This window comes from Thunnus maccoyii, chromosome 16 (assembly GCF_910596095.1).
Source record: "Thunnus maccoyii chromosome 16, fThuMac1.1, whole genome shotgun sequence".
Classification (NCBI taxonomy): Eukaryota; Metazoa; Chordata; class Actinopteri; order Scombriformes; family Scombridae; genus Thunnus; species Thunnus maccoyii.
The window spans coordinates 11,845,007-11,871,598 of record NC_056548.1 but is presented as its reverse complement, the minus strand read 5'-3'; the positions used below and the strand labels follow the sequence as shown (position 1 = coordinate 11,871,598).

Sequence of the window (26,592 nt, the reverse complement as noted above, 5' to 3'; positions counted from 1 at the left end):
AGTGGAGACGCATCGTCCATCTTTATATACATTCTATGGTAATGGTATGTTACACGACACCGCCCCCTTCCCCTTAACCCCAACCATCCAGCTCCTCATGCCTAAACCTAACCAAGTGGGTGTGTCATATAGTAAAGTGGGTGTGACATGTAGATACTGTGAGTCTGCAGATAGTCCTACTTGGAGGGAGCAGGTCCTCTTCCATGGAGGCCGCCATGGTATACCGCCATATTTCTACAGTAGCCTGGACAAGATTAGAACAGACAAACCAAACACTGGCTCTAGAGAGGGCCTTTCGCATTTTTCTTGAGTTTTGCAGTCACCTCAAGTTCTCCCACATGCTTGGAAGGAGAGGGGAAGGGTATTCAGCTGGTTGTACTCTGTAACCTCACCACTAGATACTACTAAATCTTATACACTGGTCCTTTAAGTAATTTATGAGCAAAAATGCTAGGTATTCTTTGGTTCCAGCTTTTTGAACGTGAGAAGTTGCTGCTTTTCTCAGTTTTATATAATTGTAAGTTGAATATGTTTTGGTTTCATCACCTCACATCACATCACCTTGGGCTTTAGAAAATTGTGATGCGCATTTTTCACTATTTTCTGGCCTCTTACAGACCACAAAAATCAATGACATAAATATATGTAGAATATCTTTTATTGCTTACATTTTATTGAGATTTTTGTGTAATACACCTTCCCCAACACTAGAAGGCGATATCTATAACTCTGATTCAGTTGAGCTGGTTCTGTCTGTTGTTAACTGGACAGGACGCATGCGCGTTACATCAGCTTCCTATATCACATGGATGGGTCACAGCCACTGCTCACTTCCGGTTGGAGCGTTTACAGGTTTGTGATGTCTTCCAGGGATATCTACTGAACCAGAAGTGCAGGTCGTGTCCCGTCCTCTGCATCTCTTGCAACGAAAATAATTTATGAAGCGCCGTCGAAGCTAAAAAAAAGGGGGCCGTATTTAATGTTAGTGGTGATATTTCCATCGTTTCAGTTTAACTGTAGAAGCAAGCAAAGTGTGTGTCAGAGGATAAAACTAATATTTGTGTAACCGCTGTCACTGGTGGCTGCTGTTGACAAGACTAAAGTTCATCTATGCAGGTAGAGCTGAAGTAGCTAATGTCGTTAGCTTGTTATTCGTGTCTTTGTACATGGCTAAACTGTAGCATTTATAGTAAAGCACAATCAAAATACTGTACCTGACTGGTACTGTGTGTCTGACAGGACTTCTCTGTCTGTCTTTCTGCACCTCTCTGTGTCTCATTTGATATCCCTATTTCTTCAAACCTCCAGGGCTAAACAACATCTAAGTGGCTGACTTTCAATGGCACCCCATCCAAAAACACCAACAGATCCTCACTGCTGTCTCAATAATGAACTGCGGAAAGCCTCAAGCTCTGACTGAAGAATGGCCAGGTTTAGGCGCAAATCTTGCATCACATTAATCGCTTTGGTGTTGCTTGTACTTATTATAACAGTGGTATTAAAATCACTCACACCAGAGGACTCTGCATTCAGCAGCCCTGTTGGCATCGAGCTGTTTCCGGACCAAAAGAATGACAATCAGATCCAGAGAGACAAAAAGGCGGATAATAAACCGGACCAGACTAAAATGAATGACTCCGCTCAGTCAGACAAAGATAGAGAACTGGAGGCCACACTGAGGAAGTTCCCTCCTCCCAACTACTATCTCCATGCCTTCTACTACACATGGTATGGAAACCCCAAGTTTGATGGCAAATACATCCACTGGGACCACCCACAGCTGCCACACTGGGACTTCAAGGTGGCAAAGGGGTATCCACAAGGGAGACACATCCCACCTGATGACGTTGGGTCCAACTTCTATCCAGCTTTAGGGGCATACAGTTCCAAAGATCCCTCCGTTATAGAGGCTCATATGCAGCAGCTGCGCACAGCAGCCATTGGTGAGACAAAAATTAACCTGAACTGAACAGTAATTCAGCATTATCATTCTACTGCAATATTATAATAGGCCTGGGCAAATCTAGGAATGCGAACTGGCTTGATTAAGCCAACTGTGTATCAGCCAGATGTGACTGATCCACAATAAATACAGTTTCTTCATCAAGATCTTTATAAAAATTCAGTGTTTCCACTATGAGTTACATTCATTCACTCACAGTGGGCCACCGACTTTTGCCACAGCAGTCCTTGGTCTAATGTTGCTCGAGCTGGAAGTTACTATTATTTTCATTATAGATTAATCTGTTGATTATTTTCTCGATTAATCAATGAGTTGTTTGGTCCAGAAAGGTCCAGAATATGCTCTCGTCCAACTAAATTCTCATTGGTCGAATAATTTCTGTGTCATTTTCATAAGGAGAAAAGTGCTACATCAATAGCTTTCCAGGAGTAATCCATTATTTCCTGCAGCGGGAGGGACAGACTAACAAATTACCTGTGAAAACGGGGATGTATTCAAAACACCCCCGTTGTTTTCACAACTTTGAACTCGCCCAACATCAAATGATCCCAGTGAGTTTCATGCAGTGGGGTTTACAAATTTAAATTTGAACATATTGAACATATTTGAGTTCAGGTATTGGAAAAAAAAAGTTGGATCGAGAGAGAAAAAGTAGGATTAAAGGCATCTCTATTGAAATGACCAGTACCAGTAACAAAGTATATTACAACATAGAATGTATGCAAAATCATTCATTATTATTACAATTCGCATGGAATCATTAATTTGGAGGAGTATTATTATTTATGTATTTATTGGGACCATGTACAGTGTGAAACATAAATGTTACCATTTGATGTACTGTACCAGAGTTATCTTATAGCTAATTTTCATCTGCAGTCCTTTCGGCAGGTCACAATTAAAACATATAACAGCACAATAACAAACAGTACAAAGCTTAAAACACACAGGACACATACTACAAAATACAAAGCTACACACAATAGCACATTATGGTAGGGTTTTGAATGAAAAGGCTCTCCATAGCACATCACATACACCCACAATGTCAACTAGAAATGACTAATGTAAGCTTGTCAAATTAAAAGCCAGATTATTTGCGTTCGTAAATTTAGAGTCAGTGGTTACAGAGCTGAGTAGTTTTTAGCAGATTTTTTTCATTTGGTTTTGAATGACATTACTGATGGAACCGCAGCTCTTCATTTCATCAGGCAGGACATTCCTCTGAGTTGTGGCTGTACGACATTCTTGAGGATGTGATTGAATTTGCTGAGCGAGCGCACACAAAGTCACGTAGCAGAGGAGAGGCCAACACTACGATAATATCATCACAAAACAATGATACTACAGAAACAACAGTATTGATTTATTGTGTAGCTCTATGTTATGATACATATAGTAATTCAGTGATTGTAATCATCATATTGTTTTTAAAATTTAACGTTTCACAGATTTTTGTTATTCATGGTGTTTTTAGACATCACACTTTATAGTAGTCTTATATTTAGACTAAATAGCCTTATTATTGTATTATATACATTGTATTATATATATTATTATTACTGTAACTGATTATCATTTAGTTAACAAAATGTGGTTTAACATACATTATCCATATTTTGACAAATATTTATATCAGTAAAAAAGCCCCAATGATTATCAGCATTCTCATTTCTGCCATATCATCACCCCTTTATCTCTCCCCATAACACATTTAGTATCACCTCAGTATATTTACAGTTAATATATAACTAAATTATATATATTACATTTATCTGAGTGTTTTCCCCAGTCAGGTTTGGGGTTCATGTTTGAACTGTTACTCATTCTCAGGTGTCCTTGCTGTTTCGTGGTACCCTCCTAACACGAAGGATGACAATGGTGAGCCAACAGATGACATTGTGCCTTTGCTGCTGGAAGTGGCACATAAATACTATATTAAGGTCTGTATGAATAGCATTGAGCTTAATAACCATTTGTTTTGTAATAAAAAAGAGTAGTTGAATACACATTTGATGCATGAGTCCCTTTAAAAACATCTGTAATATCCTAAGAATAAATGATCCCTCTGAAAAAAAAAAGTCATACAGAGAAGAGGGTGAAAGTGTGATTTTATGTTGTCATCATTTGTTTGTTTACAGGTAGCTTTCCACATTGAACCATACAAAGGAAGAGATGAAGTCAATATGTACGCTAATGTCAAATACATCATTGAAAAGTGAGTAGTGCCGTGTTTCTTCAGTGACGTGTCAACCCCATGATTTTATACTCTCATCGTTCTGTCATGATTCACTACATCAATCAATAATTATCATGTTATCATCAGTCATTTTCCTATCTTTGGTTGTTTATCTGATATCTCCTCTCCTCAGATACGGAGAGCACCCTGCCTTCTTCAAGTACAGGACAAACAACGGCAAGCTTCTTCCACTCTTCTACGTGTACGACTCCTATCTGATGAACTCAGAGCAATGGGCCAAACTGCTGAAACACACAGAGAGTAACAGCATCAGGGATACACCGTATGACGCCATCTTCATCGCCCTGCTGGTTGAGGAGAAACATAAGAGAGATATCCTGACTGCAGGGTTTGACGGTATCTATACCTACTTTGCTACTAACGGGTTTTCCTATGGGTCCACTCAGCGGAACTGGGACTCTCTTAAAGCTTTCTGCGAAGATAATAACCTGATATTCATTCCAAGTGTGGGTCCGGGCTACATCGACACAAGCGTTCGACCCTGGAACTTCCAAAACACTCGAAACCGCATCAACGGGAAATATTACGAGACCTCACTGAGTGCTGCATTAGAAGCCAGACCTGATTTTATCTCTATAACATCTTTTAATGAATGGCACGAGGGGACTCAAATTGAAACGGCTATTCCCAAATCAAGCCAAACTGTTTATCTGGACTACCTGCCCAATAAACCAACCATTTACCTGGAGATTACTCGCAAATGGGCTGCCATATTTGGTGGTGAGCGCAGAAGATGGCAGGAATGATCTGACAAAGAGCCGTTTAGTGTTGATACTGTAATTGGTGTTATAACTAATAATAAATTAATGAAGTTTTAGCCACAGAATGGACAACAACCTGCAAAGGATGAATAATTGTATGAGAAAAGCCACAGGCAAGTCAACTACTTCATTACTGTATCTTAATTTTGTCTCTGGTTATTTTTTTACACTTAGGTGCATTATTGTTAATTTAACTGATGTCCTATTACTTCTTGTTCGCACAGCCTGGATTAATGACATAATCAGCATGTTTTATCACTGTTACAGATTTCAGCTCCCCTCCAACTGAAGCTGTGTCATATGTGGAATGTTTTGCCTTTCTGTAATCTGTGACTATATTAAACCTCAATGGAAATAAAGTACACCCTGGAAAGAATGGAAAGAAAATAAAGCAGTCTGACAGTATAAAGCTGTTGCCTCACTTTCTCTTCCAGCAACACAAAGCACCAACATACATTTTGATATTTGAAAGGCCTGTTAGCCTGAAATCTTGAAATGAATCATAGTGATGCAAACAGCAGAGAGATGACCAGACAGCAGAGGGTAAAATCAAAGTTACTTTTATCCGTGGAATAGTTCTAGTTAAAAATCTGTCACCATGGTACATGTCTGATATATGTGTGCGTCAAAGTGGCATGTGTCTGTCTATATGTGTCACTTGAAGAAACATGAACACCCCCCTGACTGTTATGAGATTAAGATGCAGAGCTTACATCACTTTAATTGGCAGAAACAGAAGTGTATTTAAAGGGGCATGAGTATTATTTTTCTTGTCATGGTGAATACTTCTCAGTAGGCTCAGGCTTTTTTGCAAATTTTAAACAGGAAGTCTGCATTACATGCTGGGGGCGTGGATTTTGCGAGATGTGTGCATTTCTGAGGCAGAGACACCATTCAGTTGCATCATGGGAATTGTAGGATGTAATTTTTTTTTGGAGCTTGACTGAAAGATAGTAAAAGTCAGGATATCTCGGTCTCTGCAGCTTTAATTTCGACCATTCTTTTTCTTTTAGAGTGCACCTTTGGAGTCCCCTTCCACACAAAAATATGTTTTTCTTCTTGTTCCTACAGTTGGATGTTTGAGCTTCACTGAGCAGAGTTTGACACTGGAAGGCTGTTTTCACATTCATCTGCTGAAAGTGAAAATTTCCTCTGTGCTCACTGAAAATCTGATTTTAAAGGGTGGGCCTATAAGCATGATTTGTGGCATCACAGCTAGTTTGGAAACCAATCCTGGTCCAGTATGCAAGTTACACAAGTGTGATGTGGAAACTTTAAGCCTGAGAACACTGAGAATGGACTTTTCAGTGAAGAAAGACACATCTTGCCTCCATCAATTAAACTTCAATTAAAATCAATACATTTTTAATGAGGGAGAAGTGTTTTAAGGATTTTAACTTGGTAAAAAAAAACATACACAAACATTATTGTTCCAATAGAGTACTTTTATATATCTTAATACATGTATGGAGGGGATATTTAAAGGATTATTTAGTGTAATGAGCTAATCACTCCTGATGTTTAAGGTGTAATAGTGCACATAACCACATTTGTTATTTGTAGTATCTTTTCATATAAATTACATGAAAACCTAGTCAAATTTAGCACAAGATTTTATTGCATTATCACTAACTGGCTGTATTTGGTTTGCCACTACATCACTTGAAAGGAAATCCTGTATAACAGACCTGCCATTGTTTTTGGCGGTACAGGCCAAAGTACCGATCCGCGTTTCCGCTGAGCAGCAACACCTGTTTATTCAAATAGGTACCATATGAGTGGATAATTAAAGTCTAATATGGTCTAGAGCTGATTCTCAGCAGCATCCCACTCACGCTGGAGCTCCACCACAGCCCGCAGCTGCAGTGACGGTAAACAGAGCAAAGGTAGCGCATGGGCAGCCAGCAGGGAATTATTCCACATCGCATCACATCCCTGAGCATACATGGCGTCCCCACACACCGAGCCATGATTTTAGTGTGCAGGCTGAGGGAGTAGCCACCAATATTTATTTTTTTAAATTATTATTTTATTTTATTTATTTCTCATTCGCAGCCATCATCCTTTGCGTCGGTGTGCAGCAGAGGGGGGAAAATTCAGCGCACATTGCTACAGTAGATATCATTTTCGAAATCAGAAAACGATGGATGTGGGCTCATCCGGATCCACTCCTGCGTATACGGCGGACGGTTTTTTATTCCAGCCGCATCCACATCTTCCGTATGTTGCAAGGTGTCTTTGAAAAGGGACCTCTGGAGGAAATGAGAAGAAAGGTCTATTTTGACTCACGCCTGTCGAGATGGTGAGTGAAATGCATTGCTATTTTTTTTTTATCCCTGCACCCCATGGCTGAGCAACGATACCTGGTTTAGACTACGAATCCTCGCCAGCTAATTAGAAATGATCTGCACAGAAAGATGTCACAGCAAATTCACTGACTGGTGCTTTCCAACGTAGCATTGTTACATTTTTAATACACTGGACAGTTTATACTTTATGTGACCACAAAGGTTTTTTTTTCTCCAATCGACACATGTGACTTGTATTTCAAGTCTTAGATTGCGCTCCTGGCTGTGTTTGCAGGACAAATACTGTTCATTTTTCAGCACCATAACACCACGCTATTATTTATATTCTGCGCGTTTTTGGTGCGCAAAGGGGTGTAGTGTTTGGCAACACATGAAATATCCCAGCGATTCTCCAATATTCTCGTCAACTTCAATGCAGTGTCACGCCGAAAGACAACCATCAAAAAAAAAAAAAAAACAGCGGCTCGTCTGTAGCATCACGTTTTAAAATGACCTTCAGTCCTCGGTGGCTGGAAATTAATTTTCACCTGGGATGGAGTGTCCTTTTACAATCAGTGCAAACGGCCTTCCTGGCAGAATACACATCAAAGTGCAAATCTGAAAGAGAATAATAAAAATGCGGGGCATGGACGCTTTCCACTTGCCCTTTAGCCTACCTGTTACTAAAACCACATTAGGGATTTGATGCATCTCTGTGAGTGGTGCTACCAAAATCTGCTTGTGTTTTTTTTTTCTTCATCCTCTCTCCACTATTTTCAAAGGTAGCCCGCTGCAGACTACTCACCCATGCGGTGCTCTTACCATGTCCCAAATACATCACAATGCATTTGACAAAACCCTAGCTATCTTATTTAAAACCTGAATGAATGATTGAACTGCGATGTCTCACTCTGGTCTCTTTTTGTTGGTGTAGAGATAGAAATAAGAGAGGAAAAGCCATACTGTATTACCCCCTCATATTAAATACTCTGACCTCAGCACCATCACCATGGAGACACTATAACTTTACCTGCACACTGTTCATTTAATAAGCCTGTTTTTTTTTTATCTCGGCACTACACTTCAGCCTCATTGAATCTATACTGTGTTTTCATCCTTGACACAAACTGTAGATGTGGGGGTATGCATGTGCTGCATCCTCTGTAAAGCAAAGAGCTTATCACTGCTGCTGACAGAAAGCGTGTTCCGGCAGTGTAAGAGGATTTGCCTACATGAAAATGTATTGATATTGCAAGCTTTTAAAAGGAGTTACACTCATCTGGCCCTGGTTCATGTGGTCTTTGGGTGCAGATCTGGGGACCTAAGTCGCAGATGATGGTATGGATGGAAGAGATAATGGGACACTGTCATACTTAAGGACAATATTGTTTTCTATATGTCGCACTGAATGGATGATATAAGGACAATATGTGTGTATGAGCTGCTTCTATGCTTGCTTGTATGGCCTCTTTATGCAACATGCAGGTGTGTCAAGCCCCCAAGAGCTGGAGAGTCAGGGGGCCTTTCTACTCTCCTCAGCCTTAAGATGGCAGCATTCTCTTACAATACATAGTGTATGCCAAAAACTAATAACATCTGGAAACTTAGTCCATGCTTAACTGGCAATTTTTGAAATAAGATGCATGATTAACTGTCCATTTTGATTATGATTAACTTCAGTGTTTTTGGTTTATTTTCCAGCTTAATTGAAAATATTGGTTTGTGGAGATAAAGCTGCAATTTAATTGCATATAACCTTCAATATAACCTGCATGTTTTTTTCCCTGTGGTGATGTTATGTTTCTTTTACTCCCTTCTAGCCTAATTGATTCTCTCTGATTCTCTTTCTCTGCTCGTGTAAAGGAGGCATCATTAAGAAGACCTGTACATTTGAGATCAAACACACTTCATTAGATCATTAGGGATCGTTATTATTCTGTGTAAGAGCAAAGAGGCATCGCTGTGACCTGCAGGATTTTTTTTCTATGAGCACTGAATCACAAAGAAGATTGATCCCACAGTCGACCCAATGTAGGAACTGCTCCCTCCGATTCCCACAACCTCTACTCTTGCTTGGATTTCAGCATTCAGTCAAATCCACCAGGTTTGTACTATAATTTTCCCAAGGAGGCAACACATTTGTCTTTATCAGTGATCCAAAGTATTGTGTGCCTCAAGCATAGCAGGGTGTGTACTCAGATTGTAGCAAGAACAGGTTTATGGTGTTCATGTGCAGATGCTCACAAACCAACTGTACTTAATTGAGGCGCAAATGATGTTTAGAGTTGATGGGCAGGACCTTAACACAATTAGATGATTTGTCTGCATCCTGTTGAACTGATCTGAATCATGACTTTCATGGCTTTTTCTTTGGTTTGCCCTTTTCAGGACAGAGTATGACATCTGCACCTGTTCACAGAATCCTACGACCCCTTCTGCTCGGCACTTTCATACTGGGATGCTTTGTGACTCTGTTTTTGATGTATTTTAAACCATCCACCAGCTGGTTATCAGGTCCTGTAGAGTCAACAGTATCCACAGACCGGGTCAAGAACCTCTTCTCCACCAAGAGCGATAAAAACGTGACCACCGTGCTGATCTGGCTCTGGCCCTTCGGACAAACCTACGACCTAAGTGTCTGCAGCTCTCTCTTCAACATCGAAGGCTGCTTCATCACAGCAGACAGGAACCTCTACAACAAGTCGGATGGGGTTGTCATCCATCACAGAGACATCAGCACTGACCTCTCCAACCTGCCGCCGCTCCAGCGACCATCCTTCCAGAAGTGGATATGGATGAATTTGGAGTCCCCATCGCACTCCTCCCAGCTGCCTGGGATCGAGAATCTGTTCAATCTGACTCTCAATTACCGTCAGGATGCTGACATTGAAGTGCCTTATGGGTCCATCGTAGCAGCGGAGGGCGAGGAGGACTTCGTCCCACCCAGCAAAAACAAGCTGATCTGCTGGATTGTGAGCAACTGGAACCAGGACCACGTGCGGGTGAAATACTACAATGAGCTGTACAAACACATTGAGGTTCACGCATATGGACAAGCCTTTGGGGAGTATATCTCTGACCAAGACTACTTCCCCACCATTGCCAGCTGTAAGTTCTACCTGGCATTTGAGAACTCCATCCACAAGGACTACATTACTGAAAAACTCTACAACCCACTCTCTGTGGGGACAGTGCCAGTGGTTCTCGGCCCGGCCAGGCAGAACTACGAGAACTTTATCCAGGGAGACGCCTTCATCCACGTGGACGACTTCACCTCGCCCAAGGAGTTGGCTGATTACCTGCTGCTCCTGGACAAAAATGAGGAAATGTACCTCAGGTACTTTGACTGGCGGCGGCACTTCAAAGTAAAGAAGGCCTATTTCTGGGCAGAGCACACATGCCTGGCTTGTGATTACTTGCGTAGGCACAAGGAGTACAAGGCATTCAATAACCTTGACAAGTGGTACTGGGGCGGATAGTGATTTGAAGGGCTATGCAGTGCTTATTTTGTTGTTGAAGGCAGTGCTTTAGATTTTTGTCCTTCGGTTAACATGAAGGTTCATTACTGTTCTGTCCAGAGCTCCCGAATGATGTTTTTTTTTATTGGTTCAGTGGTCCAGTGACACATCCATCTTGTTTTTACTTTGTCTTTTTTTTTTTCTGCAAGCCAATTTTGCTAAGCCTTAATTTACTTTTACGTTATTCATTTATAATTTTTTATTTATTTTCTTAAGAATTACAAATGCACTCAATTTTTTTATTGCTCTTTCAACCCATATTTTGCTTAACATTTTGCTGCTAATTATGTTTGTATTTTTAGTATGAATGCTTGATTGTATGGATGTACTTTTACAATGGACAACATTCACGATGCAAGGGTGTTGTTTTTTTTCTTTTAAATATCACACATTTATGTCTTTTTTTTTTTTTTGAAGTGGCACACAGTGGACATTGAAGTAGTTTTTCGCTGCAAAAGGGAGACTGGCACAAAAGTGAAAAATATTTATGTAATATTTATTCAAGTGAGGCATTATATGATAAAAAACAATCTCATCTGTGCTAGTGATGCAGTCACCTATGCAGTGTTTACTGAACTCTAATGTGAAAGTAGTTCAATTGTGTCATGTACAAATTGTGTATTTTTGGGATTATGTAGCTGTCATTTTTTTTCCATATTTTTGTAAATCTGCATTTGCACTGCTAATCCACACGTTACCTACTGTATCTTTACATATGTACAGTATGACAGACGGACATCGTGTTATGTGGTTGTAGATGGCATATGGTGATCATTACCCCAGCAGTCTCCGACAGCAGATGTGACTCTGCTCCGTGAGAGGGAGGTTACTATTTTAATCATATTGTGAATTGTTCATTGTCACATGTGATGTGTCACAGTGCAGTTGGATCCTGTGTGGATAATGATAGTACAGTACAGAGCCATTGTACTGCAATATGAAACTCCCCCAGGCCTCATTATGTTGCATTCTGATTTTATCTACAAAAGTCGGTAATATATAATTGATTACAGTGATGATTAAGAGCACAACATTAATATATTACTGAATTGTTTCTTTTTGCTGTTGTCTGTGTATACTGTACTCTCATCCCACGAGGTGACCATAAATACTTACACTGATATCTTCAGCTATTTCAAGCGGATGTTATCAACAAGGTGAAGTGAGTGAGAATTAGGATGATATCGGATCAGATGAGATCTGCCCACATTTGGGACTTGTTTAGAAAAAATGTGAAAGGATTGCTGTAGGATCATTCATTTTTCTGTCTTTGACTCATCATATGTTGTTTTGGGAGTTGGACGTTGCATGTGAAAGATGTTTTTCAGGATTTTTGTTTAAACTCCTGTTTACAGTTGTGTGGCTCGCTTGCCAACTACTACACCACTTAAGATCACACTATAAAAAGACAGTTCTTCATCTGTAGATATCGCATCACTTTTAAATGTTGTCAGAACAGCTAATCCACTGAACAATGCGTCTCAACAGCACTCAGCAGCTATGGACATGATGGTTACGTTTTCACAGACAGTACTGTGCAAAACCATGTCAACATTTTATGCAAGATGAGCCGGCGGCTTCTTGGTCAAAGTACTCAAACATGTTTCAGGTTATTATCATTTTGATATTCCTCCACTGTCAAAGGGAGCATTGATGTAAATTAGGATGAATTGAATTATTATTTTTCTTATGGAGTATGGTTCCAATTGCCATAGTGAGACCTGTATATAAACATTGTAGTGAAATGAATCATCTGGATCAATCCAGCCCACTAACACAGATCATTCCTGTGGGTGTGTTCAACAATGTTCACATTTATGGGGCAAAGAAACAATGTGCTGTATATATTTTTAATGTTCAAATCTCTTTATAACATGCAAGTGTTGTCAGGCTGCCTTTGTAAGTAATGTTGGTGCTTCAAGAGACTGTAAATCAAAGCAAAAGGAGAGAAACACTTGAAAAGGATAATCAGCATCAAGGATAATGGTTTTTAGTGTTGTGAGGTGGATGTTTTCATCAAGGGGGGTAATTTTACACCCAAAAAGACTTTTTCAATTTTTTTGACTGGGCAGTAATAATGTTGGCATGACCTAATTGAAAAAGTTGTGCCAAAACACAGCAGAGATATAGCACTTTTATTTGTGTGGAGTTGTGTGACTCACTGTGCTGGTGGCTGTCTTAGATGAAGCTATTGTGAGTTCAGAAACTTGTCACCCATGAACTCGCCTGTCCCACAAATTAACTATGAAACTGCCATTCATGGTTTCATATTGTACAGTCCAATTTCATGTATGAAAACAAAGGTTTCTTGTCCAATGTGGTTGGTGACTTTAAGAAACAAACGATTTTTTTTGTGTGTGTTGTCTGTCTCTTTTTTTTTTGCACAAAAACAAATATGAGAGGCTGAGGCTTCTCTGTCCCCACTCTGAGTGTGTGACTGTGTCACAGCACCAGAGAGTGAATCAGGATGTCTCTGGATACTGTCTGACCTGGCACTGATATTGCTCAAACCCTTAAAAACACTGTATACCGAGTAGGATGAAATCCTCATGTGTGGTTGAACATGAAGATCTCTCCAGGAATGCTCATTTTCTGCCAGTTCACTGAAATAACCAGTGAGTCAATCAGCTCAAGTTTTTTGCCAAATCATTGTGTTTTGCCAAATGTTGTGTTTTAACTGTAGATGTCTGATAGTGTCAAAGAAAATAAAGATATGGACAAATGAGCAAATGTGAGTGAAGCATACAGCACTTTCTTATAAAGGGACATTTAATGAAGCATTTGATTAGTTATTTTTTGAAATAATCTAAATCATTTTTCCAACAAAAAAGATTCTGTTTTCACTTTCTACCCTTAAAGAGGCTATATGTTTAGATTAATTTATCAAATGACAATGTGTAATGTGAGAGTTGTAGCTGGTAGTGATGAACCTACAGAGAAAGATCACCCTACTCTGCATCTCCCCTCTGCATGACCGAGCTTTATAGCAAGTCTCGGCTCATTGTTGCGCTTTTTTGGTTGATGGAGACCAAAAACAGAGCAAAAAGAGAGAGAATATTCTTAAATACTTACTCCCTAGGTAGTAATAAACATGACTCCAAATGAATGATAATGTTGCTCCATAACTGATGGATGTGTAAATTTGCTAATAAGTTTGTCATATCAACTTGAAAGGTTATGATATAACTATGTCCACAACTTAAATCAGTTATTGCAGTTTTAAAGGATTAGGAAATACACTCATTCACTTTCTTGCTGAGAGCTGATACTACGCTCATGTTTATACAGTAAACATGAAGCTACAGCCAGCAGATGGTTAGCTTACCTAACTTTAGCATAAAGATTTAAAACAGGGGGAAACCGCTAGCGTGGCTCTGTCTGCAGCTCCTGTAAGGCTCACTAATTGACACATTATATCTCATTCATTGAGGGACTACAAAAGTGTAAAAAGCACTGAAAAGCACCAACGGTCCAGGTCAGGACCAGTCAGCTTGCGATGAAATTTAGTTTCTGGTCTGTATTAAATTGTTATTTAGTCCGGATCCAGATCAGAGTATGTATTATATAGGGAGTAGTGAATGAGTGAACGAGGGTGTGATTTTGGGCACATAACTCCCCGAAAAATGGTGAATTATATATTTTTTTCACTTTGGTTTTTATATGGCTGAAACAATTGAGATATAACACGTTAATTAGTGAATTTTAGAGTTGCAGAGTCAGATTTCGTTACCTTCGGACAGAGCTAGGCCAGCTGTTAACCTCTGTTTCCTGTCTCTATGCTAAGTTAAGCTGAGCATCTGCTGGCTGTAGCTATTTACCATATAGACATGACAGTGGTATTGGTAGTGGTATTCTCTCATCCAACTCAAGTGCATTTCCCAAAATTTCAAACTATTCCTTTACATTTAAGTATTTCCGTCACTTAACTTATTATATGACGCCTATATGAAAGTTTGAGTTTTTCAGGTTGGACAAAGTGAGTTGTTTGCAATGCATTTTACATGATGCCACCTAATATAGTGCTCTTGCATCTATATCAAATGTAATTTCCACAGTTGTTGCCCACACTGTCATACAGTGCCATGCAATGCAGGCGGAGGTATAAATAGCAATCCAAAAGCCTTGATAAGTGATTGATGAGAACGAGGAGACTGTGTTGTGGTGGTTACGCCACGATCCTTCATCTGTTGTTAGTTACCCCATATCCTCGCTAGCACTTTGGTATTTGCAGTCGTCTTCTACACCACGCAGAGATGACACATCTTTGTCAACTGACTACGCTTAACACTGCAGGTCAAAGTGTGTGAAAAGTGTGTGTTGCTGGGATCAGTGGTGTGAATAATCCATTGATGTCAGTTGGGGATTAATGTGAAAGTTCAGGTGGCACTGGGGGGGATTGTCCCTCCAGTTTACAGAACTCAAGAAAGTGTCACTGAGGAGGGTATTGTCATCAGCCCAAGGTTTCACATCTGCTTGGTTAAATACACAAGACAAAATGTCACTATAGATTGCATCTATTGTAGCTACGCATCTCAAAGGAGCTATAATAATAATAACAATGGATCAAACTATATGTGGAATGTGAAAGGTGTCTCTTGTGAGGAAGCTTTTCAATGCCTTTCAGCAAATGGTATTCAATTGACAACTTTACTGTTTTGGTTCATTCTCACTGCTCTTGTATAGCATCACTTTCAGCAGCAGCCCACTACTTGCCCTGCACCAGATGGCAGACAAAGGTAGTGAGCAACATAGAGCAGCATTTAGTAACTAAAGAGTTAGATATTTGGTGTTGGTGGAGACCAAAAACGAGCTAAAAGAAGAGTGAATACTGGACGTATTCACCAGGACACAACTCTGAATTAATGCTAATGCTGCTCATATGGCTAACACATTCACCATATGAATGAAGAGGATAATATGTCAGAATTATTTTTCACAGTTTGTTTCTGCTGCCTGTAAGTGGCCAAAATATCAGTTAAATTCAAGATAAAACAAATTCTGCAAAAAAAAAAAAAAAAGTGTTGAAATGTCAGTGTCATCAAACATTTTACCATTTACCTTCTCTCTATTTAAATTCTACATTTTGAATCCTAGTAGACAATTTTATATTACATTCCCATCATACTGATGACTGTTGGGCTTTTTGGATCCATCTGAGAATCTGGATTATTTACAGCAAACTTAAGTGTGTCAATTTGTGTTGCACTATTTGTGTAATGGGAAGTATTTCAGCACAAGGCACTGAGAAAACAGTGGCAAAGTGTTCTTGTCACAGCTGAGGCTTAAAGCTGGAGAAAAAAGGACGTCTTCTACGTTGGTTCAGAAGCTGTCTGAAGTGTACTAAACACACTTTCCTCTGTAACTGATATGTTAGCATTTCAGGGTTTTTTCTTTTTTCATTTCAAATGCTATCTCTGTCTTGCAGGCTGTGAATAATTGATCAAAATGCTAGCTGTAAAGTCCTTAAAAGATGATGTTCTCAATAACAAACCTGTACTCTGTGATCTGTACTGTAATCAGCAGCTTTGTCTTCACAGTTAATCCAAATACCCCAAAATCTGTGGGTTAGGAGGATGGGACAGAAGAGAGGAGCATTTTAATGGTTTGTGCATTCCGAGGAGGAGACAACTTTCTCTCCTATTTAGCAGCAGAGATCATATGTCTGGCTCCGCGACAGGTCTTGTCACCCACTCATACCATGACTCATTTTGGTGAGAACTGTGGAAGGGAGGGGGGCAGAGTTAGTGGAGGCATTACCCAGGCACTCACAGGGCCTCCCTGAAGGGGTGTAAGGTTTTGCGAGATTGTAGACTTAGTAGATTGTATCTGCTCGCCCCCCCACCCCGCAACCCCCTATGTGGCTATCCTGTTCAGTCGAAAACGTTCGTTGAAAGCAAGCTCTCCACGTCGCAGAAGAGTGCAGAGGCCTGCTCAAAGGGCCAGGTTTGTGTGAGTCCTCTTATTAACTTCTAGAGCCGCCCCTCATCTCAACCTAATGGATACCACTTATGCTGTCATCACCATGCCAACCAGCTGTCAACTCTGGTGCGGCGAGCCTTTTGTGCTTCAGAGAGATGCAACTGTGTCGCGTTGATCTGTCTCAGTCTACAACAAGTCACCACCTCAAAGGAGCCAACAAAGTAAATGCTTCTCTTCTTCTCTGAGATCATTTGATTAAGGGGGAAAAAACAGCCACTGACACCTGATTGTAAAGACTGAATACATTAAGATAAGAGGACACCCAAGGCCAGGTCAAATAAAGGCCTATTTATTGGGGCTAGACAGACCGCATACAAAATCTGTTGGCAGCTGCTCACTAGTTGAATTCAGAGGATTAAGCAGGCAAAGGAGTATGCAAGATCAGCAAGCTTTTTGCTCCGCAGAGTTGGCACAGTCTGGTGTAGAAGTTAATAATCCAAGAGACAAAGACCAGCACCTGTTATCTATGTTACAAATCAAAGCCTTTATGTTAAAATTACAAACATGCATGCACCAAAGCAGATTATACGCTGACAATATACAGTACAATAATCTCTGCTTTAACATCCAGTGAATAATGCTGCCTGTTGACATGCAATTTGTTTATAATGACTTTCATATTATGCCGACACACTCGAGAGATGAGAGTTTTTGTTTGCTGAGGGAATATAGGTCACCTCCACCCTGGCTTGATGTCACATGATGACAGACATACTGTGCAGCAGCCACCAATGCAACAAAGATTAGAAGCTTTTGAGAGGCAATGACTATATTTGTCCTACTGTTGGTTCTGGGTTTATTTAAGGTCTGCAAGGCTTTGTGATTCTCAGTCGCTGTTCTGGACACCAGCAGGGAGTAAGGATACAATAGAGTACTAATTTAATTCAGAGTCAGTGTAATCCAGTGGATCCACCCACTTAGAAATAAGTAGAACCTGAAGGCTGGCATGACTTCAAATCAGAAACATGTTGTACACCTGAATTCCTGACATGGTATGGTTATTTTGTGCTGAAAGCCTTACATAACATGCATCTTGTAAGGTCAAAAATAACATGGCATTGCATTATCCCTCAGAGGTTTGTATTGTAGATACACACCTACATACACCACAGACTGTGTTCCAACATTATGGGCTGATCCAAAAATGGATTACATCTCATTTATCTATTACCAGAGTGTAATCCAAGATGAATTTCTTTACGGAAAAGAAGTGAAGTAAATGTTGAGTGAAGACAGAGGAGAAGAGAGCTCATCTCGACATTCCTTTCAGCCTCATCCCTGTTACTGACCTTCCTGTGTGTGTGTGTGTGTGTGTGTATTCGAGGGATTAGGCCTGTGGGCTGGGCTGGTGGTCTTCCCAGGCTATTTTTATGAAGATGTCCGCCCCCTGATCCTTTTGGAAAAATGATATGAGCACATGTTCCAAGATTCAAATGTAATTAGTCAACTGTCAATCATAGATGCTGGAGACATGGAGAATGAGGATTTTTGCGGTTTTTTATGACATGCACTTTTGACAGCTGCCACTGTGCATTCACTCGGTATAGCTGATTGAGGCAAGAATACACCTAGACAAACAAGAGGAACTTGAATTATCACCACACCTAGTGAGCTTTTGTCCCACAGAAACACACTAAGAATGGGTTTCTAATGAACTTACAACAGTATCACTATCAGCAGGACAGTCACCATCAAACTGTCATTTCTGCTCCTCCTCCTTTATTTAGCTGTCGATGGATTGAACATCCACAGGCCTGCAGCTTCCCCCTTCTGAAGTGCTGCCAAGGCGCTCTCAATAGCCACTGAGAGGTCCTGGCAATATAGTTCAGTACCTGGCATCCACAAAGCTGCTGGCACCTACCTCTCATAAGCCATCTGCAACTGCTTGTGTGTGTAGCAGGCACTGACAAAGGCCACAAGTGTGTCCAGACACGTCACAGCATTCAAATGGTAAACTATCGCTACAGTGGAACCAATTTCCAAACTTATATTAGTGCATGAAGGAGAAAAGATTTTGCATCTTTAGGCTCAAAGGCTTTAGCTTTTTTCACTGAAGTATATTCATGTGAAATTGATGGACATCAGACATGGCACTGACATTAACTGCACAGCAGTCTATCATGTCTGCCTTCTTTCCCTAAAGTGCATTTCTTATTGCTTTTCTGCATTTCTGGGATAAAGCAACACTGATTAAGTCAGTTCAAAGGCTTAGTGATCTCTGCACCATCAGCTCCCTTAAAAGGTGCAGAATGATGCAGTGGAGCATGTTCATTCTCCCCAGAGATTACTGTTAATAAGACGGCCAGTATTTATAGAAGAGCCCCCCCAGTGGATACCCTAATCCATGCCTCACCCCTTTTCATCCCGGCCCCATCACTGTGCCTGGACCGCTCGCTCTGTGCAGCCCCCAGCTCAGCCTCATCTTCGCGACATATCAACTGAGGTAGAGAGACTTTTTGCTTCTTTAATACGACACTGCTTTTTTCCCAGATTCTTTATAGAGAAGGGGAAAAAAATTGTGTGGCCTCTTAACGTGGTTGATGAGAAAGGGAAGAGATTGCCTGGACTATTAGAGGGCATTTTTCTCTCTTCTATTCTTCTTTATTGTCCAGTTTTCCTCCTCCTGCTCTCTTTGACCTGCAGCTAAGAAAAGCAAACAACAATGTCCAGCAGCGAGCATTTCAACTGCCATTACTGCAAAGACTCCCTGCTGGGGAAGAAGTACATAATGAAAGAGGACACGCAGTATTGCACTAAGTGCTATGAAAACCTGTTCGCGAACTGCTGTGAGGGCTGCTCTTCATCAATTGGCTGTAACTGCAAGGTAAGGAAGCAACAGTGATGCTCTGTGAGTAATAGTTTTGAAGTCAGTAATGTTTGAAAAAAAAATGTTATGTTTATGTATGTAATGGATATGTACTCATTATTTCTACTGGAGTTATTCTTGCATGCTTCTATCCATGCATGTTGTACACACTATTATGCCCACAAGTGCAATAAATACTGTCCTAAATGTTGACAGGACCTGTCCTATAAGGATCGCCATTGGCATGAGCAGTGCTTCAAGTGTGCCAAGTGTAGCCGCTCTCTGGTGGAAAAGGCCTTTGCAGCCAAGGACGATCAGTTGCTCTGCACGGAGTGCTACGCCCTTGATTACTCCTCCAAGTGTACCACCTGCAAGAAAACCATCATGCCAGGTATACGCTGCGAGGATGATAATGATGATGAATAGGGCTTGACAATATCACCTAATATCTATTTGCTGATACACTGTCATATTTATCTTGATCACATATGTAATGTAATACATGCCTGCCTCTGACAGGCAAATCCTTTTTGATTAATTATTTTATTACAAATCATAAACTTGATGTTATGTTTCTAATTGAAATATGGTTGGATGAAAACAACAGAGCAGCAGCTCTTATTGAGTCCTCACCCCCTAACTTTAACTTTCTGGATGTAGTTAGAGGAGGAAGAAGAGGAGGTGGAGTAGCCGTTATATTCAAAGATATTTTCTTGTGTAAACAGACATCATTTAGTACATCTAAGTCCTTTGAATATCTCTCTGTTATATTAAATAGCAGTGCTAAAACTGTTCTATTAAATATCTATAGGCCACCGAAATATTCCACTACATTTTTGATGACTTGGCTTACCATTATTGTTACTGACTTTGACTGTGTAATTATTACTGGTGATTTTAATATTCACGTTGATAATCCAAATGACAAGAATGCTTTGGACTCTGTCAGCATGTAAAAGAGCCCATTCACAACAAAGGACCTGGTTATCTCCAAATGTCTTAATATTTCCACTGTCATGGTCCTTGATGCTGGTTTACTGGACCATTCCTATGGTTTAGTTTCATATGACTGTCATAGTGGACACATGCACTAGGTCTGAAACAGTCAAAAAACCATTTATCAATGGATACGGTAACGTAGCATTTTCTCAGGCAATCTCCATGATACCCTCCTCTCTGTCAATGTCAGTGGATGAACTTCTGGACCATTTTAATTCCAAAATCTTAAATGTCACTGATGAAATTGCACCAGTTAGAATTAAAGTCACCTCTGATAAGCAAAAGGCACCGTGGAGGAACACCCCACAGGCCAAACTTCAAAAAAGAGTGTGTCGAAAAGCAGAGCGTAAATGGCAAAAAACTTAACTCCAAATTCACTATGATCTCTACAAAGAGAGTCTCCACAATTACCCAGTAGAGCTGAAAGACAATCTTACTTATCTCTGATAATTAATTCAGAGAATAATAATGCATGCAGACTGTTTGCCACTGTGGATAAACTCCTCCTAAAATGCCTCCTGAATTCCATTCTACAAAGTTGTGTAATGACTTTGCCTCTTTTTTCACAGAAAAAATTTGAAAAATTAGGCAAACTATCAGTGCTTCCTCACTTAATATAAACAACACGCCTAAGCAACCAACCAGAACTAATCTAGTAAAAATGAAAAAAAAGGTTTGTATTTGCCTGGCAAAAGATGAATTACAAATAGTCAACAGTTCACTGCTTTTAGGGGTTCCCCAAATCCCTGAAAACTGCGGTAATCTGGATGCATCGGTACTGAACAACTAAAGGCCCATATCAAAGCTGCCAGTTATCAGTAAAATTATTGAGAAAGTTGTCTTTAATAACTTTCTGGCAGTAAATAACTACCTTGACATTTTCCAGTCTGGATTTAGGCCCCACTACAGTACCGAGACTGCTCATATCAAAGTTCAGAATGACATTAATCTCAGCATTGATCCCAGTGAAGTCTCTTCCTTTCCGTCCTTGTGTTATTAGGCCTTACTGCTGCATTTGATGCAGTTGATCACAGTATATTAATAGACAGACTTAAACACTGGCTTGGTCTCTCTAACATGGTTCTGAATTTGATCAAGTCCTGCCTTCAAGACAGAGACTATTTTGTATCTATTGGTAGCTATACATCAGAGCGTTTCCCAACAACATTTAGAGTGCCGCAAGGGTCGATTCTTGGACCACTGTTATTTAATCTCTACAAGCTCCCATTAGCTGAAATTATTCAAAACTTTAAGGTTTCTTATCACACATACGCAGATGACGTTTTCTGAGTACTTTAGGGACTTCTCCAGGTTGTCTTAAAAATTGAGATTTAATTAACTTTCAATTTGAAAATTTTGTATGATACGATCAAAAGCTTCAGAACAGCTTATACATCGATCTTCTGGTGAGATTCTGTTATCAAAAACAAGAAGTTTATATATATAATATAATAACTAAAACTGCAAGCAGTGATGAACGGGCCCTCGCACTTTAGTCATCTTGGAGGGAGCAGCAGTTGTGGTACCGCTACTGTAGATCTATTTACACAGCTCTTAATTTTCAGGATAATAGGAAACTGTTTCAGTGGGTAAAATATACTGTATATGCAGACACTGAGGACAGTCATAAGTTTCTCACTGCAAGGTGAAGTCACGCTTCACGTTTCTCACGCTTTAACCATACTACATTTTTCAAACCACAACCACTGTGGTAAAAAAAAAGTACTGTACTCTATTTACACAGCTCTTAAGTTTCAGAATTATCAGAAACTGTTTCAATGGGTAAAATATTATTTCTGGTGTGCAGTACATGGTGCTGGATATGACTTATTAGAAAATGTGTATAATTTGATGAACTACGTATCATTTAGGCCTCAATTCCTGTTGCACGTAGGCAATACTATATAAGTGACATTTTAATGCAGCAATACATTTGCCAGAGAGCAACTGACATGAATATACATTTACATGAATATTGGACATTGCATTTAGGAGATAACTATCGCTTCTTGGGTCCACTATGTGGCGCTAGAGAACATCCACTAATTATATGTCATTTTACTGTATGTCATGTGCAGACCACACCATGTAAATTTCATTACAAAGAAAACTAACAAATATGTCATCATTGAAAAAGGAATAAAAAGTCCTCAGCCAATATACTGTATATGCAGACACTGAGGACAGTCATAAGTTTCTCACTGCAAGGTGAAGTCAGTGATTTGAGGTGACATGCATGTTTTTCACACTTTAACCGTCCTACATTTTTCAAACCACAACCACTGTGGCATTCTATCTCAGCATGAGATGTGAAAGTGGTTGTGGGTATGAATAATTGTCTCAAGACACATATGCACAGGACAAACAATCACAGAGACCAATAACTATTTCAATGTACATATGGGCTTGTGAGTTTTCTGTTAAGAATTATTGTCACACCAGATGTTTGATGTGATGCAATTGCACCATTTTAACTACGACTTTTGAGTTGCCACAAAGTGAAATGTGACTTCCTGTTGGAATTAGGGTATGGCTCCAAGAGGCTTTTTGTGTAGAGATGGTACATTTGCCTACCAGATTTCATAAATCTACGTCAAAATTAAAGGTGGGAGATTTGACATTGAAATTTTGAGTTGCCACAAAGTGAAATGTGACAATGGGAAAAATATAAGGGTAATCTCCATGGTTGGACATTTTTTCACTCAACAGCAATAATAAAATTCATTGCTGTAAAATCCGTGACAGTAAAGGTCTAATCTTCACTTTGAGCAGCTACAACCTTTAAACACTGTTTTCATGTTAATACATCAATAATTTCACACAACTATTATTTGAAAGAACTTTTGACATTTAGATTAACTAGGGATGCACGATATTACGGCACGTCACACTTTGTTAATGGGTAAAATATTATTTCTGGTGTGCAGTATGTGGTGTTGGAGATGACTTATTAGAAACTGTGTATACATTTGATGAACTATGTGTCATTTAGGCCTCACTTCCTGTTGCACATTGGCAATACTACATAAGTGACATTTTAATGCAGCAATATATTTACCAGATGGCAACTGGCATGGATATACATTTTCATGAATACTGGACATTGCATGTAGGAGATAACTATCACTTCCTGTGTCCACTATGTGACGCTAAAGGACACCCACTAATTATATGTCATGTTGCTGTATATCATGTGTAGACCACACATGAGGCTGACTTCCTGTTGCCATGTGGTGGTATGACTATTACTCAATATGAGCATGTCAATGTGTTCAAGCCTGGACCCTTATCAAATGTGAGAAATCTGGGGCAGATTGGACACAGCCGAATTACAACAACTTCCTGTTTAATGCCCCAAACATGTTTTGGGCAAAATTCGCCCTCACGGCACGCCAAGGGTATTCCATGAAAACTAAAAAGCTTCGCAATTTGGCATAGCAAAGGTCTTTAGATCTCACCAACCAAATTTGGAGTCGTTCAAGTTAAATCTCTAGGAGGAGTTTCTTAAAGTACAACGCCTGTCAATGGCTTCACTTTACGAAAAAAATGCAAAGTAGATTCAAAATCGCGGACTTCCTGATGGATTTAGGGTATGGCTCCTAGTCTTAAAGTCTGGAGACGGTACATCTGCCTACCAGATTTTTTTACATCTATGTCAAATATGAAGGTGGGGGCTTTAAAGTTGAAATTTTCTAGGGGGCACACTCGAGCCATTTGTCCACACACAAACCCAAACCCGTTGGGCCCCTGGCACTTTCGTGCTCAGGCCCTAATTATGTAATTAATTGTTATATATGCTGAAAAGAAGCCTAACACTCATAGCTATATAACATAATTCTAAAATATAAAACACTAGACAGCAATGCAATATCTCACTTTCCCTAAATTCTTTCCAAGATTATTAAGATCACTTTGTCCTCTCCCTATAGATAAAACAGGACTATTTTGGGCCGCAGTGTTTCTGTCATAAAGGTACCATATGCTGACTAAGCTGCTCTCGTCCCCTGTGCCAGGTTCTCGCAAAATGGAATACAAGGGGAACAGCTGGCATGAGACCTGTTTCCTGTGCCACCGCTGCCAGCAGCCAATAGGAACCAAGTCCTTCATCCCCAAAGATGCTGGCTACTTCTGTGTGTCCTGCTTTGAGAAGCAGTTTTCCTACCAGTGCTGTGCTTGTAAGAAGGTAGGGTTACAGCTGACTATTGTATATGTATTGACTGCTGCAGTAAATCCCCCTGACTGGTATTTTTAATATTACTCACACTGTGGCAGAGTAAAAAAAGGGATGCATAGACAGAGGAATGTTTATGTTTGTATTTTATTTCACTCTTGTCTGGGTTTCTGTTACCTCTAGGCCATCTCAACAGGTGGAGTAACCTACCAAGACAAGCCCTGGCACCGCGAGTGTTTCCTATGCATCGGCTGCAGAAAGCAGCTGTCGGGTCAGCGCTTTACCTCCAGGGAGAACTACCCCTACTGCCTTGAATGCTTCAGCAACCTGTATGCAAAGAAGTGTGTGGGCTGCACAAAGCCTATCACCAGTGAGTCACTGGCTGCCCTCATACTTTCATTCATTTTGACATGTTTAATGCTTTTATTTGCATTTATGTAGTAACAGTCAGACAAACAAGGTGAAGATCCCACATTAACCTGCACATTATGTTAATAAATGGATCTTTGATGTGTTCAGGTCTGGCGGGGGCAAAGTACATTTCCTTTGAGGAGCGCCAGTGGCACAGTGAGTGTTTCAGCTGCATGCAGTGCGCTATGTCGCTGGTAGGACGTGGCTTCCTCACCCAGCGCGACAACATCTTGTGCACCGACTGCGGGAGAGAGAAGTGACCTGTCCACCAAGCGGTCACAGCTTAATCCTCATGACATCAAGAGCTCATATTCTGATACTGATATTGTGGATTCATGAATATTTTTTCTCATCATGGCTGATGTATAAACAATCTCTGAATGTCAAATGCTTATTTTGGTGTTATAAATGACCATTACTTTTCTCACACTGCTCACACACACACACACGCACACACACACACATACAAAACCTGTGATGTTTCCATAAAGATAAATCATGTATCTGAGTTAGGGCAACATATGTGTCATTGTCGATGAATGATTTCTTTGTTGTTTTTTTTCTTTATGGCTTTTTGCATAATATATTTTTTGCTGATGATAAAATAATGTTGCAAACATATTAGAGTTAAAACAATTATTCAATGAATCAGTCGACTGACAAAATGAATCTACAACTATTTTGATGATCGATTCATCATCAAGCAAAATTGTGAACATTCGTTAGCTCCAGCTTCTCAGGAGTTAGGATTTTATACTTTTCTTTTTGTCTTATATGACAGTAATCTGAATATCTTTGGATTTTGGACTGATTAAACACACAAGTAGAAGATGTCACTTTTGGAGCTGGGAAATTAAAATGGGTATTTTCCTCTATTTTCTGACATTTTATATAAAAATAATCAGCAGAGTAATCAATTACAAAACTAATCAGCCCTTCAACACATTTCCCTCTAATACAAGTTTAACTCTCTTTACATTTCTCCTGAATGCATCTATACTGGTTATGTTTGCCTAAATAAAACATGTATTCACGCTGAAGAAACAAGAAATGGTGCATGATTCATGCTTCTCACATGAAATACTGTACACACTAAAGGTTGCTCCAATAAAGATCTTGCTAAAATGAATGTGCATATTACCTCATTCAAGGCCTGCTTTTGCTCATCCTAATATGCCTTATTCTGCTCCAACCAGAAGAGGAGTCTGAAGTTCATATAAAATTCCCTTGTGAGGAGAGCAGACACAAAGTTCAGTGTGACAAATATAGCTGAGGTTTGAAAAGCAGCTCTTTTTTATGACTGTACTATACCCTCTCAGTCACCCTTAAAGCAATCATGCTATAAAACAAACCCCTAGTGTGTTTATGTTGCCTCTTGACCTCATCACACCCAGCTCATTCACATTGTAAACAAACTAAGGACGACCATACATGGT

The 26,592-nt window shown here is 39.9% G+C and overlaps 3 protein-coding genes across 6 annotated transcripts; all 3 read left to right on the top strand.

The window, feature by feature from the left end:
* Positions 1-757: 757 nt before the first annotated feature.
* Positions 758-5,389, top strand: manea (mannosidase, endo-alpha). 3 transcript variants are annotated; one of them, XM_042389127.1, is made up of 5 exons: positions 758-852; positions 1,309-1,943; positions 3,797-3,906; positions 4,105-4,181; positions 4,336-5,389. In XM_042389127.1, the coding sequence occupies exons 2-5, from the start codon at positions 1,424-1,426 to the stop codon at positions 4,967-4,969; spliced, it is 1,341 nt and encodes a 446-aa protein (XP_042245061.1). In that variant the 5' UTR covers positions 758-852; positions 1,309-1,423; the 3' UTR covers positions 4,970-5,389. The 3 variants fall into 3 exon arrangements, with proteins under 3 accessions (XP_042245061.1, XP_042245062.1, XP_042245060.1); XM_042389128.1 differs by lacking the exon at positions 758-852 and adding an exon at positions 859-981; XM_042389126.1 differs by lacking the exon at positions 758-852 and adding an exon at positions 859-1,116.
* A 1,427-nt stretch (positions 5,390-6,816) lies between these two features.
* On the top strand, positions 6,817-10,949 carry fut9a (fucosyltransferase 9a). 2 transcript variants are annotated; one of them, XM_042389130.1, is made up of 4 exons: positions 6,817-6,870; positions 7,040-7,286; positions 9,136-9,376; positions 9,661-10,949. In XM_042389130.1, the coding sequence occupies exon 4, from the start codon at positions 9,669-9,671 to the stop codon at positions 10,749-10,751; it is 1,083 nt and encodes a 360-aa protein (XP_042245064.1). In that variant the 5' UTR covers positions 6,817-6,870; positions 7,040-7,286; positions 9,136-9,376; positions 9,661-9,668; the 3' UTR covers positions 10,752-10,949. The 2 variants fall into 2 exon arrangements, with proteins under 2 accessions (XP_042245064.1, XP_042245063.1); XM_042389129.1 differs by having other exon boundaries at positions 6,839-7,286.
* An 8,482-nt stretch (positions 10,950-19,431) lies between these two features.
* On the top strand, positions 19,432-25,416 carry fhl5 (four and a half LIM domains 5). Its single transcript, XM_042388644.1, has 5 exons — positions 19,432-19,593; positions 19,792-19,966; positions 24,588-24,757; positions 24,929-25,115; positions 25,265-25,416. Exons 1-5 carry the CDS (start codon positions 19,432-19,434, stop codon positions 25,414-25,416), a joined length of 846 nt encoding a protein of 281 aa, XP_042244578.1.
* The last annotated feature ends 1,176 nt before the right edge of the window (positions 25,417-26,592 follow it).

What these genes read in the sequence shown, in the direction of transcription:
- manea (XM_042389127.1), top strand. Translation starts at nt 1,424, where the DNA reads ATGGCCAGGTTTAGGCGCAAATCTTGCATCACATTAATCGCTTTGGTG. An exon ending in GCTGCGCACAGCAGCCATTG is followed by an intron (nt 1,944 to 3,796) that starts GTGAGACAAAAA and finishes ACTCATTCTCAG; the next exon opens with GTGTCCTTGCTGTTTCGTGG. An exon ending in CACATAAATACTATATTAAG is followed by an intron (nt 3,907 to 4,104) that starts GTCTGTATGAAT and finishes GTTTGTTTACAG; the next exon opens with GTAGCTTTCCACATTGAACC.
- fut9a (XM_042389130.1), top strand. Translation starts at nt 9,669, where the DNA reads ATGACATCTGCACCTGTTCACAGAATCCTACGACCCCTTCTGCTCGGC.
- fhl5 (XM_042388644.1), top strand. Translation starts at nt 19,432, where the DNA reads ATGTCCAGCAGCGAGCATTTCAACTGCCATTACTGCAAAGACTCCCTG. An exon ending in CAAGAAAACCATCATGCCAG is followed by an intron (nt 19,967 to 24,587) that starts GTATACGCTGCG and finishes CCCCTGTGCCAG; the next exon opens with GTTCTCGCAAAATGGAATAC. An exon ending in CTGCACAAAGCCTATCACCA is followed by an intron (nt 25,116 to 25,264) that starts GTGAGTCACTGG and finishes TGATGTGTTCAG; the next exon opens with GTCTGGCGGGGGCAAAGTAC.